The 14,302-nt window shown below is 58.7% G+C and overlaps 1 protein-coding gene across 2 annotated transcripts in view; it reads right to left on the reverse strand.

Moving 5' to 3' along the window:
- PRKCB (protein kinase C beta) overlaps positions 1-14,302 on the reverse strand; it is an 84,747-nt gene that overhangs the window by 30,682 nt on the left and 39,763 nt on the right. For both annotated transcript variants that reach the window (XM_063171568.1, XM_063171567.1), the window contains exons 4-5: positions 7,724-7,835; positions 6,167-6,295 (exon numbers count right to left, since the gene is read on the reverse strand). In XM_063171568.1, coding sequence (XP_063027638.1) covers positions 6,167-6,295; positions 7,724-7,835 — 241 coding nt within the window. The remainder of the gene's footprint in view (positions 1-6,166; positions 6,296-7,723; positions 7,836-14,302) is intronic.

Below are 14,302 nucleotides of genomic sequence, written 5' to 3' on the forward strand. Positions count from 1 at the left end.
AGCACCCAGCCCACCCCGGAGCCCCCCGTGGCCCTGGGGGTGCCAGGGGCTCCATCCTCCGCCCAGCTCGGGGGCCAGCAGCTGCTCCAGGAAGCGGCAGCAGAGCGGGAAGAGCAAACCTGAGGTGACTCAGCTGCTCCTAATTGGATTGCAGCTTGGGCAAATTAAATACAGCCAGCCCGAGCTGAGTCTCTTCGCCCAGATTAAGTCCAAAAAGGTCTGTCTGCCAGGAGAAGGATCTTATCTTGCCCCCAGGCTGAGCACAGATAGCAGAGATGGGAAGTCTGATGGGTCAGGATGGAGCCGAGCCATAACCTGGGGAAAAGCTGTTTGTGAGGAGGGGCAGAGCAGGGATCAGGCACAGAGGGTCCTGCCCTGCTGGGAACAGCCTGGAATCCCAGCAGCAGCTCTGGGGGCTCACAGGGGCTCAGTGCATCCCCCAATGCCATGAGGAGGAGGACAGAACTCCAGCTCCGTGTGCAGCACCACAGGATGCCCAAGGCACTTTCAGAGAAAAGGGTAAAACCAATTGCCCAGCTCCCAACTGACCAGCAAGGAATTGCTGATGAGGCTGGGGACCAGAGAGCTTTGAAAAGCAAATTAATGCCCCCCAATCTGCCATCTATTGCTGTCCTCCCGGAGCACTGCCCAATCTCCAGCTCCATGGAATCGAACTGGCGGCCAAAATTCTGCTCCGCGTTCATAAACGAGCTCGTTTATCAAAGGTGACAGCCCTGGGAGCAGCCTGGGAGGCAGCAGAGCTGTGGGAAGCGTGGCTGCCCCCCCATCCATCCACACTGAGGGGCCCTGCAGCAGCTCCAGCCCCTTCTGCCTGGAGGGTGGCACCAGCTGGGGATGCTGGCACAGAATCACCGACTCCTGGGGCTGTTTGGATCAGAAAGGAACCTAAAGCCCACCCAGTGCCACCCTCTGGGGCTCCCTTGGTGCTGCCAGGGCACGGGGAACGATGCTCCCAGTGCCTGCTGAGCCTGGGCTGCCCACACACCCCATCCCGAGCTCCTCCTGCCTCCTGTCCCCTCCCTGGCTGTAGATCCAGCCTGGAAACGTGTTCTCAGTGCCCCTGCAGCACTGGGAGCCCCAGGGACAGCCCCTGGGCAGTGCCAGGCACAGGTGGCAGCGCCAGGGCAGGGCACTGGGGTGGTTCTCACCCTCCTCCTGCCCAGGGGCAGCAGAAACACCCCAGGACCCCCATGGGAGCAGCAGAGGGAGACCAGGGCTGGCAGAGCCTGGGGTCCCCTCACGGGGAGGGGACACAGAATGATGTCACACTGAGCCAATGCCTCACTGAACGATGTCACACTGAGCCAATGCCTCACTGAACGATGTCACACCGAGCCAATGCCTCACTGGGAGGGGACACAGAATGATGTCACACTGAGCCAATGCCTCACTGGATGATGTCACACCGAGCCAATGCCACTCTGAACGATGTCACACTGAGCCAATGCCTCACTGAACGATGTCACACCGAGCCAATGCCTCACTGGGAGGGGACACAGAATGATGTCACACTGAGCCAATGCCTCACTGAATGATGCCACACCGAACCAATGCCACTCTGCTCCGTGTGCCACTGTCCCAGAGCCAGCCCGGCCTCTGGAGACCCACGAACAGCCCTCTGCTGTTTGTCCTTCTCCCCTTTAAGGAGCAGGAGAAGCCGTCCTGGCCCTGCAGTTAATCAGTTTATGCCCTGAAGCATGAGATTTGATTACCTCATGTTATTATCTCAGCGTGCAGGCCTCAGAATTTCATTAATGGGAATAATTTTATCTGTTCATTTAAAAACCCGAAATGCTTCTGCTTGACCTTAAGAAACTCCCTGAGTTTTCAAGCAGAAAGCAACAATGGAGCCAAGGAAAAATGCAAACGTGGAGTGGCACAGCAGCGATCCCTCACGGCAGGGGAGCAGTGCTCCTCGCCAGCACTCACGGCATCCATCTGACAGCTAAATCTGATGTAAAACAGTTTTATACCTCTCACATCCTGACGGTTCCGTGCATCATTAAGAAGCAGTAACATCATTATTAACAGAGATGAGTAAGGATGTTACGATTGCCTTTAAAGCCAGCCCTAAATCACTCTGGGCTCCCAGTGTGGCCAAGGAGATGGCACTGGGGGCTCAGCGTGGCCAGGGGGAGATGCTGGTGAGCCCTGGGCGTGTCTGGGGTGGGGGGCTCAGGGGGGCAATGCCTGCTCTGCACACAGCATGGGGACACTGCTGCAGTGCCACCGTCACCTCTGTGCCGGGGTGAATGATACCTGAATTCCCTCTGCCAAGCTTGCAGCAGCCTCTCAGTTACAGATCAGACAAAATCTCTGAATGGCTCTGGCAGCTGTAACTGCAGAGCCTGGGGAGAGACACCCACGAGTCCCTGGAAGGCGGGAGCAGATCAGTCTGACACACACCCAGAGCATGGGGGTACGGGGGGCAGCCCAGGAGCTCTCTGAGGCTCTGGCACCAGGGCAGGGCCCTTCCCCAGCCCCCAGGCCTCCAAGGACAGGCAAGATTGATGCACTGCACAAACAAACCCCAGTGAGAGGTTTCCTGGCTCTGCCACGTGGGGCTCCCTCTGATGGGAAATGAAAAGAGAGCCCACAACGAACCCGGTGCTGCCCCACAGCAAACCCGGTCCTGCCCCACAGCAAACCTGGTGCTGCCCCACAACAAACCCACTCCTGCCCATGGCAAGGGCTTGCAGCCAGATGGCCTTTAAAAAACCATTCCAGGATTCCATGGATCTGCTAAAACCCTCCCAAAGCCCGGATCCCTGCAGGCCCTCCTCCCAGCCCATCACCTCTCCTGCCCTCGATCCCACAGCTCTTGCTGGGAATTTGGAGGGGATGGAGCTTGGGCTGAGTTGCAGCACCAACAGCCAGAGCAGGAGCACCCAGCACTCTCATTAACACCCTGTGAGTTAAAACAGCTAATTAATGCTCTGGTAAGGATGTATTTGTGCGTGCTCCTACAATGGGAAAGGCACAGCACTCATTACAGCTGCATCTGCCCGGGCCGGTGATTATTAATTAATGCACTTCCAGCTCGTTTATCTAATCAGCATAATTGGTTTCAGTTTTGGTCACTGTTTTCCCTCATCAGGTGGGTAAAGAGGAAGTTCAGGGCTGCCAGGGGGGCTCAACTGGGCACGAACAGCTGGGAACATTGGGAATATGGGCACAGGGACATCTCTGAGGGACGGGGAGGAGAACAGGGCACCCTCTGCCTTACGGACAAGACAGACACACAGACACACACAGGGCATTCTCTGCCCCACACAAACAGGGCATCCTCTGCCCCACACACACACAGGGAGCAGCCTGGTTAGTCAAAGATCTCCTTGCCCACGAGCTTTGGAGATGAATTTTAAAGGTCCCTTCCCATCCAAACCATTCCAGCACTCGATGATTCTGTGAAAATCAGAGTTTTCCACCAGGAGAGAAAGAGCAGCTTTACGAAGAGAAGGGGAACCCAGAATAAGAGGGGAGGAAAGCGCAGAGCGGAGGAGCACTGGGCACACCCTGCAGGTTTGTCAGCTCCACAGCAGAATTGGCCGTGCCCGTGCTGCCGCCTGCAGGCGCCGGGCTCCTTCCTGCGGCTGCTCCGGCTCCACGGATCCCCAATTCCCGGGGAGAGGGGAACGCGGCCCCAGCAGCAGCAGCAGCAGCAGCAATAGCCCCGCTTTCCCGAGCGGCAGGAGCAGGGCGGGCTCACGGTGCTGCCTCACATCCCGCGGGGCTCAGGGGCTGCTCCAGCCCCCTGCATCCCCTTCCATTCCTCTGCATCCCTCTCCATCCTCCTCATCCCCCTGCATCCTTCTCCAGCCCCCTGCATCCCCTTCCATTCCTCTGCATCCCTCTCCATCCTCCTCATCCCCCTGCATCCTTCTCCAGCCCCCTGCATCCCCTTCCATTCCTCTGCATCCCTCTCCATCCTCCTCATCCCCCTGCATCCATCCCCCCTTCAACCCCCCTGCGTCCCTTTCCAGCCCCCTGCATGCCCCTCCATCCATCCCCCTGCATCCCTCTCTGCATCCCCCTCCTCCCCCACAGAACTCGCCCTCGCTGGGATTCCTGCAGGGAGCCTGCAAAGGGCATTTCCCACCTGCAATCTGCTCAGAGCAGCCTGGCTCTGCCCACTCCCACAGCACTCCCCAGCGTGCCCTGCAGGGATTGTTCAGCTCGGGAGATTCCATCCAGTCCAGCCCCTGCTGCAGCACTGCCCAGGTCAGCACTGTCCCATGTCCCCAAGTGCCACAGCCACGAGGCTTTTAACTCCCCCCAGGAGGAAATTCTCCCAAAATCCCACCCTGAGCTGCCCTGGCCCAGCCTGAGGCCGTTCCCTGTGCTCCTGCCCCTGCTCCCGGCTGTGCCCTCCTGGCAGGAGCTGTGCAGAGCCAGAAATTCCCCCTGATCCCCCTTTGCTCCAGGCTGAGCCCCTGCCCGGCTCCCTCAGGGATTCTGCAGCCCCTGCCCAGCCCCATTCCCCTCCCTGGCCACGCTCCAGCCCCTCACTGTCGCTGTTGTGAGAGCCCAGGGCTCCAGTTGGTTCCCCAGCAGTGCCAGCACAGCCCTGGGTGGCTCCATCTCCCCAGGGCTGGGTGCCCGCTGTGCTCTGGGGCCACCTGGGCTCCCCAGTGCCCATTTCTCCTCTCCCAAAGCACTCCCACTCGGCTCTGGAGAGCTCAGCACGCTTCCCTTCCTTTCTGGAAAAGCCAACAGCTGACACGTTTGCACCAACACCTCCAGAGCGGGCCAGAAATAAACCAGCCTTTCAAAGCCAGCTGAAGAGATGGAATCCAGCTGCACAGAACGGGGCTGGGAGCTCCTCCCTGCCCCTGGAGTGGTGGCAATGCAGCACAGGGAGCCCGTGGTGCCAGCAGCAGGGTGGGATCTGCACCCACGGGCATCTGATGGAGGCTGGAGGGAACCTCAGGATCAATAGGGCTGGAAAAGACCTCCAAGATCACTGAGATCTCCAAGATCACCATGTCCAACCTTCAGGAGGGTGCCTGGGAAGCAGGACCTGTGCAAACATAGCTCTGCCTGCTTCACTGAGGCTCTCCTTCAAGGACAAATCCATCAAAAAATAAATTATGAAGTCCTCCACAACTTTTCCCAGTTTCTCATTAACATTTTCAACAACTTGCTGTTTTTCCTGAGAACAGCCCTGCCGGCTCTCGGGGGACACAAGCGCCCACCAGAGCAGCGAGGAGCACCACGGAGCCGCCCCCATCCCACAGACCCAACCCAGGATGTCACAGCTCCCCCGACGGTGCCAGGCTGTGGGAGCCAGGCTGAGGGAGAGCCAGCCATGGAGGAGGACCAGGGGCTGCCAGGTCAGGGTCCCACCCACCCGGGGCACTTCACACCCCTGGCTTTGGCTCAGCTGGGAATAACCCAGACAGCTCAGCCTGCCCTGGGCTGCCTGGTCCCGTGTGGGCAGGAGCCCCTGCCCAGCCTGCTGGGGAAGATGGAACAGGAAAGCCTTATCAACATGATTGCCTGGCAAAAGATTTTGAGAATATGGAAACTATAAGCGAGATTGAAATGAAAGCGAGCCTTGAGATCCCTCAGTCACTGAACAACTGGAAAACAATGGTGTGGCCACTGAAGGTGATCCCCTATTGATGGAACAACACCCTCTGCTTGCAGACAGGCCCAAGGCTCAAAGCAGACCCTACAGCTTGGCAGAAGGGCCCAAAGAGGAATTTGTAGGGTTTAAAATGTAACACAGTGTGGTAATGTAGTGATTCTTACAGGCTGTATGTAAATGCTGTAGGATTTGTATCTTGTACTAGATTGGTTAGTGAGAATTAGAATATTCAGCACAGAAGAAGATTTATTGTATTGTAACGGGAACCTTGCTCTCTTACCCCTTTTACTCTCTTATGCTTTTGCTCTCTTACCCTCTCATCCTCTCTTCCCCTCTCTTCTCTGGGGCCTGCTCTGAGCTGTGGCAGCTCCCAGCAGGGCCCTGCACCCAGGCCCTGTGCCATAAACCCCAAATCCCAGCAGGGCCCTGCACCCAGGCCCTTTGCCATAAACCCCAAATCCCACGACCTGGCTGCAGAGATCTCTCGTCTCCGTCCATCCCGACTGTCCTACCCGCAATGCCTCTGGCAGCCCTGGCAGCCCTGGCAGCGCGTACCTACGACGGTGAGCACGTCCTTGTCGATGTCGGCGCGGATGTAGATGCGGCCCCGGCGCTCCGTGTGGTCGGTCCCGCACAGGCTGGGCACGTTCATCACGCAGCGCTTGTGCACGTTCATCATGCAGGCTGGGGGGCACAGGGGACACGGGGCACACTCAGCACGTGAGCGGGGCACGGGGACAGCCTGCCCCCCTCCCAGCCCGGGCCGGTGTGAGGGGTGAACGCCGGGCAAATGGATCTGCAGGGGCAGCTGGAGGCTCTGCAGAGCCCGGGCTCAGGAATAACCCACAGGAACCCCTGCCAGCAGCTCTGGGCCCTGCCCGACAGACCCCAGAGGGCTTTGGGCCCTCACTCAGCTGCTTCAGTTCTGCTGGCTCATTAAAATTCTCCCCCATCACCCCCGGGGCGCTCAGCTGGATCCAGCAGGAGCCAAAAGGGGCATTAAAGCCTACCCGAGTGTCTGCACACACAGGGAGAGGCACGGAGAGCTCTCTATCTATCTATAGAGACCCACATATCAGTATTTACATTTTGCAGCAGCTCGCTTCCCCTTGGCAGGGTTCCCAAGGTTCTAAGGAATAAGCTGTTCCCAGACAGCCGAGCTTCCCCATCCCCGAGCAGGGAGCAGCCCAGCTCGCACATGCTGCCTGTCCCAGTCCCCTTAAATAGGAACACACAGGATTAACTCGGAAAATCACCGATCCATCCCTTCCCTCCGCCGCCAGCCCCCGTGCTCCGCTCCCCGCGCAGCGATTCCCCCGCCGCAGCGCCGGGAGAGCGGCAGCGCCCGGCCCGGCCACAGGGTGTCACTCGGAGCCAGCGCGGAGAGCGGCGGCTGCGGGGAGGCAGGGGAGGCTGGGGAGCGCAGGGGAGCGCAGGATGCTGCGGGGGATGCAGGGGAGCACAGGGTGCTGCGGGGGATGCAGGGGACCGCAGGATGCTGAGGGGGATGCAGGAGATGCAGGGCAGGGCAGGATGCTGCGGGGATGCAGGGGACCGTAGGATGCTGTGGGGGATGCAGGGGAGTACGGGGGAGTGCAGGATGCAGGAGATGCAGGGCAGGGCAGGATGCTGCAGGGCAGGGCAGGATGCTGTGGGGGATGCAGGGCAGGATGCTGTGGGGGATGCAGGGGAGTGCAGGATGCTGTGGGGGGATGCAGGGGATCAGAGGATGCTGTGGGGGGATGCAGGGCAGGGCAGGATGCTGTGGGGGGATGCAGGGATCACAGGGTGTTGCAGGGGATGCTGCTCTGGGGGTGCTTCTGGAGAGGAGTCTGGGGGATGCTGCTGAAGTGGCGATTGTGGGGGTGTTGCACAGAGGGATGTGGGGGGATGCTGCTGCAGAGGGATGGGGGAGCCTCCCCCCAAGGCAGCGCCCTGCCCTCCCCTCTCCCTGCAGCAGCCCCAGGCACTGCCCACAGCGGGTGAGGAGGTGCCCGCTGGTGCCCCTCGGGCACTCAGAGCCCTGCAGCTCCACACTGCTAGCACAGGGCACGGGGTCTGGGCTGCAGCCCTGCATCTGGGGCTCCTGAGCCCCCTGCCATCATCACTTACTGTCACATTTCATGCCCTGGTGAATGAGCCCGTAGAGCAGGGACCCGCAGTGGTCACAGAAGGTGGGGCTGGAGTACGTGTGGATTTTGAATTTGTGTTTGCTCCGGGGGTCCTGGAGGAAAACAAAGGACAAGGATTATGAACTGGCATCCAGGGTTGGCAGGGCAGCCCTGCTGTGCCCGTTCCCAGTGCCAGCTGGCCCCGGAGGTGCTGCTGATGCACTTCAGTCAACTGCCACCGACTGGTGGGGACGCTTCCAGCAGGCACCAGCATCCAGCCTCGTTCCTCTTCATCCGTGTTGCCATAACAATGGAAAAGCAATGCACTGCCTTGGCTGGGGACTCACTGTTTTCCAATAACTCCCTCTTTGCATGGAAAGCACCAGGTGAAGGTGGTGGGTACAGACCAACAGAAGGGCTGGACAGCGCCCAGCTTCCACACAGAGCAGGAAAAGCCACCTGTGATTCCATCTAAATTAAACCTGCCCGGGGAACATCTCCTGTGCTCTGGTGCCAGCCCTCTCCTCACAGGCATTGAATGCCTCCCAGGCATCCAAGCTGCTCAGGGGACACTTTAATATTTTGAGTTTTTTTACAAGCAAGGGCAGATTTTTGCCCAGCAGCAGAGGGTGCAGAGCCAGCAGAGCCCAGTTTATCCCTTGTGCAGGCACTGGGCAAACTCCTGGGCTCCAGCAAGGGTCAGCAGGAGTTAGAGCCAAACAAACCCAAATAAAGGAACCGCAATGGGTTGGGAGGGAACTTAAATCCCATCCAGTGCCACCCCTGCCATGGCAGGGACACCTTCACTGTCCCAGGGTGCCCCAAACTCCTCCAACCTGGCCTGGGCACTGCCACAGCTGTTCTGGGCGCCTGTGCCAGAGAGAACTTCCATAAGGAACAGCTTCTGCACAGGGAGCCAGAGCCCAGCACGGGGACAGAGCACGGGTTTGGCATTCCCTGGCATGTTCCTGCAAGGGAGGACACGGGACACAGTCCTGGGGCTCAGGAGAGCCTGGAGCAGGGGCTGGGCAGGGCAGTGCTGGGCTCACACCCCAGCAGCAGCACAGGCAGGGCAGGCTCCAGCAGGAGCAGCTTGGTTTCAGCTCACGTTAATTGTTTAAGGGTTAGGGATGAGGCTCAGTCCCAGCTCTGTCATTCGAGCTGAGCAGCTTTTTAATGGCCTGGAAAGCTGCCCAGGCATTAGCAGAGACACCTTTTCAGGGCACTGTGAGCAGAGTAAATAAATAAAGAGTGGAATCAGAAGCGAGCTATAACATCACCGCCAATACATTCCATCCCCCTGAAATTAATTTCCCAGCACTGTTGCATTGGAGCCTCCAGCTGCATTAATCACCAGCATTCTGCTCTGGTGCTCAGCACCACAGAAACCCCCAATGGCACCCAGGAGGGGAAAACCAACAGAGCTTCCTTTAACTTGGCCTGTGCCGTGCCAGGGATTGGGCACAGGCTCCAGCCAGGGCACTGAAACTGGAAATATCTCACGTTTTACCTGAGGAAAGTGCTGCAGACAGCAGGGCTGAAGCTGGGGAGGCTGAGGGGACAAGGGGTCACAGTCAGCCTGTGCTGTGTCAGGTCACAGACCTGTGCTCTGGACACCCCAAGCAGCCAGTGACTCTGCAGGTCTGAGAGCCTTCTCATTCCTCAGACATTTACAGGAGAGCAGAGAATTTAAGCCTGGATTTTAGGCTGGAACAGGAGGTGGGGGCAGTTTCCCCATGAAACTCAGGGCGGGCAGCCAGGACTTGAGATGGATGGTCTGGAAAGTTCCATCCCAACCCACGCCGTGATCCCGATTCCCTTGCAATATCCTGGGAGAGAGGAGCTGTGGCTGCCCAGCCCTGCATCCTGCAGAGCCCCCGGGCTCAGCACAGCACCCCTGCTCTGGGCAGGTGACGTGGGGGACACGGGGGACATGTGCCAGCCCGTGCCACCCACGGGATCACCCCCGAGCTGCTGCACTCCCTTCCAGGAACAGAGACTCCTGCTCAGGCGAGCCAGAGCATCAGTCATTCATAAAAAACACCAGCTCTGTGCAGAAGGAGGCAATTCCCACCCCACGAAAAGGATGTTGAATTCCCACTGGCACCCAGGGTTCGAGAAGCCAGAGCTGGAAAAAGGAAGAGAGCAGGATGGGCTCCCCAAAGCAGGGCTGACTCCCCCAGAATGGGGCTGGGCTCCCCAGAGCAGCATCCCTGCCCCAAGCAGGGCTTCCCCTCCTGCTCCCGAGCACAGGGGCACAGCCAAAGCTGCGATGGAGCAGCCAGGCTGCAGAGGAGGAGCTGCAGGGCTCTCTCTGGCTGAGAGGGGCACCTTGGGCAGCGCCTGAGAAAGTGCCAGAAAGAGGCAGTGGTGGGGATCATTGCTGAGCTGGGCTGCAGTGGCTGCACAGAGACTATTTTTGTACCACGGAGACAGGACTGACGAGAACACTGCGCATGCAGATGCTGAGACTTAAAACAAGAATGGTTAAAAAGAAGTTTGCCAAGAAAAGGAAAGGAAAAGGCTCCACTCCTCCCCCAGCAGCGCTGAGCCAGCCTGAGGAGCGGGGCAGGAACAGATTTCTGTGGAGCAGAGCTGGAAAATGCCATGAGCAGAGCCAGTGCATGCTGAGGCCCTTCCCTTCCCTTCCCATCAGGGCTGCAGATCCAGCACCCCCTGCAACATCCCCGCCCTGACTCATTGCATCTGAAGTTTCTCCTGTTTCCTTGTCCAAATAAGAATAAAATCCCTCCCTGGCAGGGTGGGCAGGCGCTGGCACAGCTGGGGCTGCCCCTGGGTCCCTGGCAGTGCCCAAGGCCAGGCTGGATGGGGCTGGGACAGTGGAAGGTGACAGTGGAAGGTGACAGTGCCACCGGTCCCCAGAGCCCTGGAGCTCTGCTGCACCCACATGGACAGCCAGGGGTGTTTGAAACCTCTGCGCTCACATCTGCTGCGTTTGACAGAACACAGAGCCTTGCCTTCAGGAGCAGGGGCTGCTGCTCTCCCCGTCTCATTGCAAAGAAAGCTTTAAATTATCTCTGCTGAAGGAGAATTAGCGCAGTTCATGGGAAGAGGCCATTTAAAAGTGAATTTCATAGTCATTTAAACAGCATAACAGCAAATACACCACAGCCACAGCTTACTGCCCGCACTCAGCAAACCCTGGCAGGGACACAAACCCAAACCCTCGTGTCTGATCCCCACATTTCCCGTGTGGAAGTTCCCCCGGGTGTGCGGGGAACAGCTCCCAGCAGGCAGAAACGGCTCCCTGGTTTCCCTGGCAGGGCAAGCACGGATGGCAGGAGGCTGGGCAGGGGAGGGCACAGAGCCCACCATCCCTCTGAGCTGGGCTCAGACCCCTGCCCTGCCCAGGCCAAGGAGGGAAGGGCTGGGCAGGCACCGGGATGAAGCCAGGGCAGCCTGGCAGGGGGAGCAGAGGCTCGGTGGGGCTGGGACAGCAGCAGGAGGGGCTGGGAGGGAGCGAGGCTGAGACATCTTCATCCCACGGGAGCTGTCAGCAGCAGCAGGTGCCTGCTCCAGGGGCAGATGGCACAGCAGAGGCCTGGAGGAGTTAATTAGCAGGACAACAGAAAGCAGCAAGTCGCAGGAAGGCTGGGAGGGTTTGCCAAAATGCTGGCCAGGGCAGCTCAGAAAGAAAGGAGCTGTGAGAAAAGGAAGGGAGCTGGGAGCAGGGATCCAAAGGAAGGAAAGGAGCTGGGAGCAGGGATGGAGCTGGGAGCAGGGATCCAGAGGAAGGAAAGGAGCTGGGAGCAGGGATCCAAAGGAAGGAAAGGAGCTGGGAGCAGGGATGGAGCTGGGAGCCAGGATCCAGAGGAAGGAAAGGAGCTGGGAGCAGGGATGGAGCTGGGAGCAGGGATCCAGAGGAAGGAAAGGAGCCGGGAGCAGGGATTGGGGTCCTGTCCTCAGGGACAGCACCAGGGTAAGAGGAAGCCTGGGGCACAGCATGGGGGAGCCCTTTCCATGGAGAAATCCCTCCTGGAATCCTTCCTGAGCTCCTCTCCCACAAACAGGGACAATTTACACACAAAATTGAAATGTAGCTACACCGGCCCCTTACCTTCCCAGAGCAACTCTGATGTTTATTAACGCATCCTGATTAGATGACCTTTAGCAGGATCACGCAAAGAAGGTCATCTTAATGATTATTTTCTCTACAATTTAAATAATTACGCATTCTGCTAATAGCTCCAGCTCTAATTAGGTTTGCCAACTGGCATACATTACCCAGGCTGGCTCTGGGTCCTGGAGCCCTCGCTGTGGGTCAGTCACACACAGCAGGGGCTGTGGGCTCTCAGCCCCTGCTCAGCAGCTCTCCCTGCTCCAGGAGGGACCCCAGGCACACGGGACACCAGTGAGGAGCCCAGGTCCTGCCCTGCTGCAGAGCTGTGCAGCACAAACACAGCCCCGCGCCTGCAGCACCGCTGCTCCATTCCCTGCTGCAAGAAGCAATTAATCTTTCATTTTTCCCTGCTTGGAGACACTATCATGTGTAATTAGTGCTCTCTCCCAGATGGAAGCTCCTGCTCCCTGCCAAGGTTAAACACACAGCCACACTCCCACTCTGCCCAAGGAGGCTCAGACTCAGCCAGATCAGACAGGAGCAGAGATGGGGACTGTGACATTTCCCTGTCTCCAGGGCTCTGCTCTGCTCCCCACAGGTTCTCAGTGCACACACCAAGCTCCAGCACCCCCCGAGCTCCCAGGGCACAGCTCTAGCCCAGTAATCAGAATTACCCAGCTGCTAAACTGGAAACTTGCAGGTTCACCACCAGCACTGCACAGCTACAGAATGGTTTTCTCCCCAATTCTCCAGCACTATTCAGACACAGAGTTCAAGGAGTGAAGCTAGGAGATATTTTGCTTTCAACACATTTTTATCCTTGGCTCCAGCTCTAGGCCACGGGGAAAGCAGCTCTGGGCTGGCAGCAAAGCCCCAGCCAGGCTGCAGCATCCCTGCCCTGCTCAGCAGAACCACTGGGCCACTGCAAGGTTTGACACCTGCAATAAAATTACCTCTTTTCTGTGGGGTTCATATTCATATTCATGAAGATTTACCAAAACCCACCCCAGTGAGCAGCAGAGCCTGAGGGCACCAGGTCAGCCCCCAGTGCAGGTGGCTCTGGATCCTCACTGTGGTTATCAGCAGGCACAGAGCAGAGGGAACTCCAGCGTTGGGAAACTCAACTCACTGCAGCGTTGGGAAACTCACTGCAGCGTTGGGAAACTCACTGCAGCGTTGGGAAACTCACTGCACCTTGGGGAAACTCACTGCACCTTCCATTGTTCCCAGCACAGCCCGTGGCCCTGGCTCAGTGCTGAGGCCACCAAGGCATTACTGGGTGCTGAAGCAGCTCGTCCTCTCCTGCTTCAAAGCTCCTTCAGGATGATATGATTATATAATTACAAATATGATATATGAGGGATATAATTATGCTGCTGGAAGAGCAAGACTGGCAGAGCAGCAGGAAGGAAGCTCGCCCTGCCTGCATCCCTGTGGCAGCAGCAGGGGTACCAGAGCATCCCTGCACCCTGGCAGTGCCATGCACAGGGAACAGGGATGCTCTGGTACCCCAGGTGACCTGGGACAGGCCCTGGCAGTGCCATGCACAGGGAACAGGGATGCTCCTGGCACAGGCCCTGGCAGTGCCATGCAGAGGGAGCAGGGGTGCCCTGGTACCCCTACTCCTGGGACAGGCCCTGGCAGTGCCAGCACAGGGATGCTCTGGTGCCCCAGCCCAGCCTCGCCCCTCGCTCCATGCAGGCACCAGCTCCTGCCCACATCCCCAGCACCACTCCCTGCTTGTCCCTGGCACAGGGAGCCCTCAGGGGCTCCTGTCCCTGTGTGGGTGACAGCAGTGCCACCCTGGGCTGGTGGCACGGGTGCAGGGAGGGCAGTGGGTGCCCCATGGGACGCTGCACAGACAGCAGGGCTCAGGAAAGGGGCACAGGCACCAGAACAAACCCCCCCAAGTGCTGCTGCCCCCAGAGCCTCATGCCCAGCCCTCTCCCCTGTCCCTGGCAGGGCACGGCCCCATTCTGGGGCACCAGGCGTGTTTAGCCTCCACCTCCCGCTGCCTGCTATGCCGCCTGCTCCCACCACTTCTATTTTTAAGGGTGAGAGCTGTGGTGCTCTGTCGTTTCCCCAATTCGAGCTCCTCTCTCCCAGCAGTTCCCCAAATTAGCCAGTTTCCACGGAAAAGCCCAGAACCTGCCAGACAGACCTGAGTGCTGCTGGCAGAGTGGGCTCCCAGCGCTGCTGCCCCAAGCCAGGGATCCACGGGGACAGAAATGCTCAGGGAAACAAGGCTGGGACTCTGCTGGCAGGGCTGGGGGGTTTGTGACACAAGGGAGAGAAGGACATCAGGGCAGGGCTGCAGCTCAGCCCCAAAGGGAAATCTCTGCCTCCCATGTTCCCTCTGCTCTGCTGAGCACAAGTTACTGCGTGCTTTGACTGTTTTAAGTATCCAGAAACCCATGAGAGTCCCCACAACTACAGAATCCAGTCCCTGAAGGGCTTTAGAGCCATGTGCACGTGGCATGGGGAGAGGTGGGGCAGTGG

Source organism: Melospiza melodia, chromosome 18 (genome assembly GCF_035770615.1).
Source record: "Melospiza melodia melodia isolate bMelMel2 chromosome 18, bMelMel2.pri, whole genome shotgun sequence".
NCBI lineage: Eukaryota > Metazoa > Chordata > Aves > Passeriformes > Passerellidae > Melospiza > Melospiza melodia.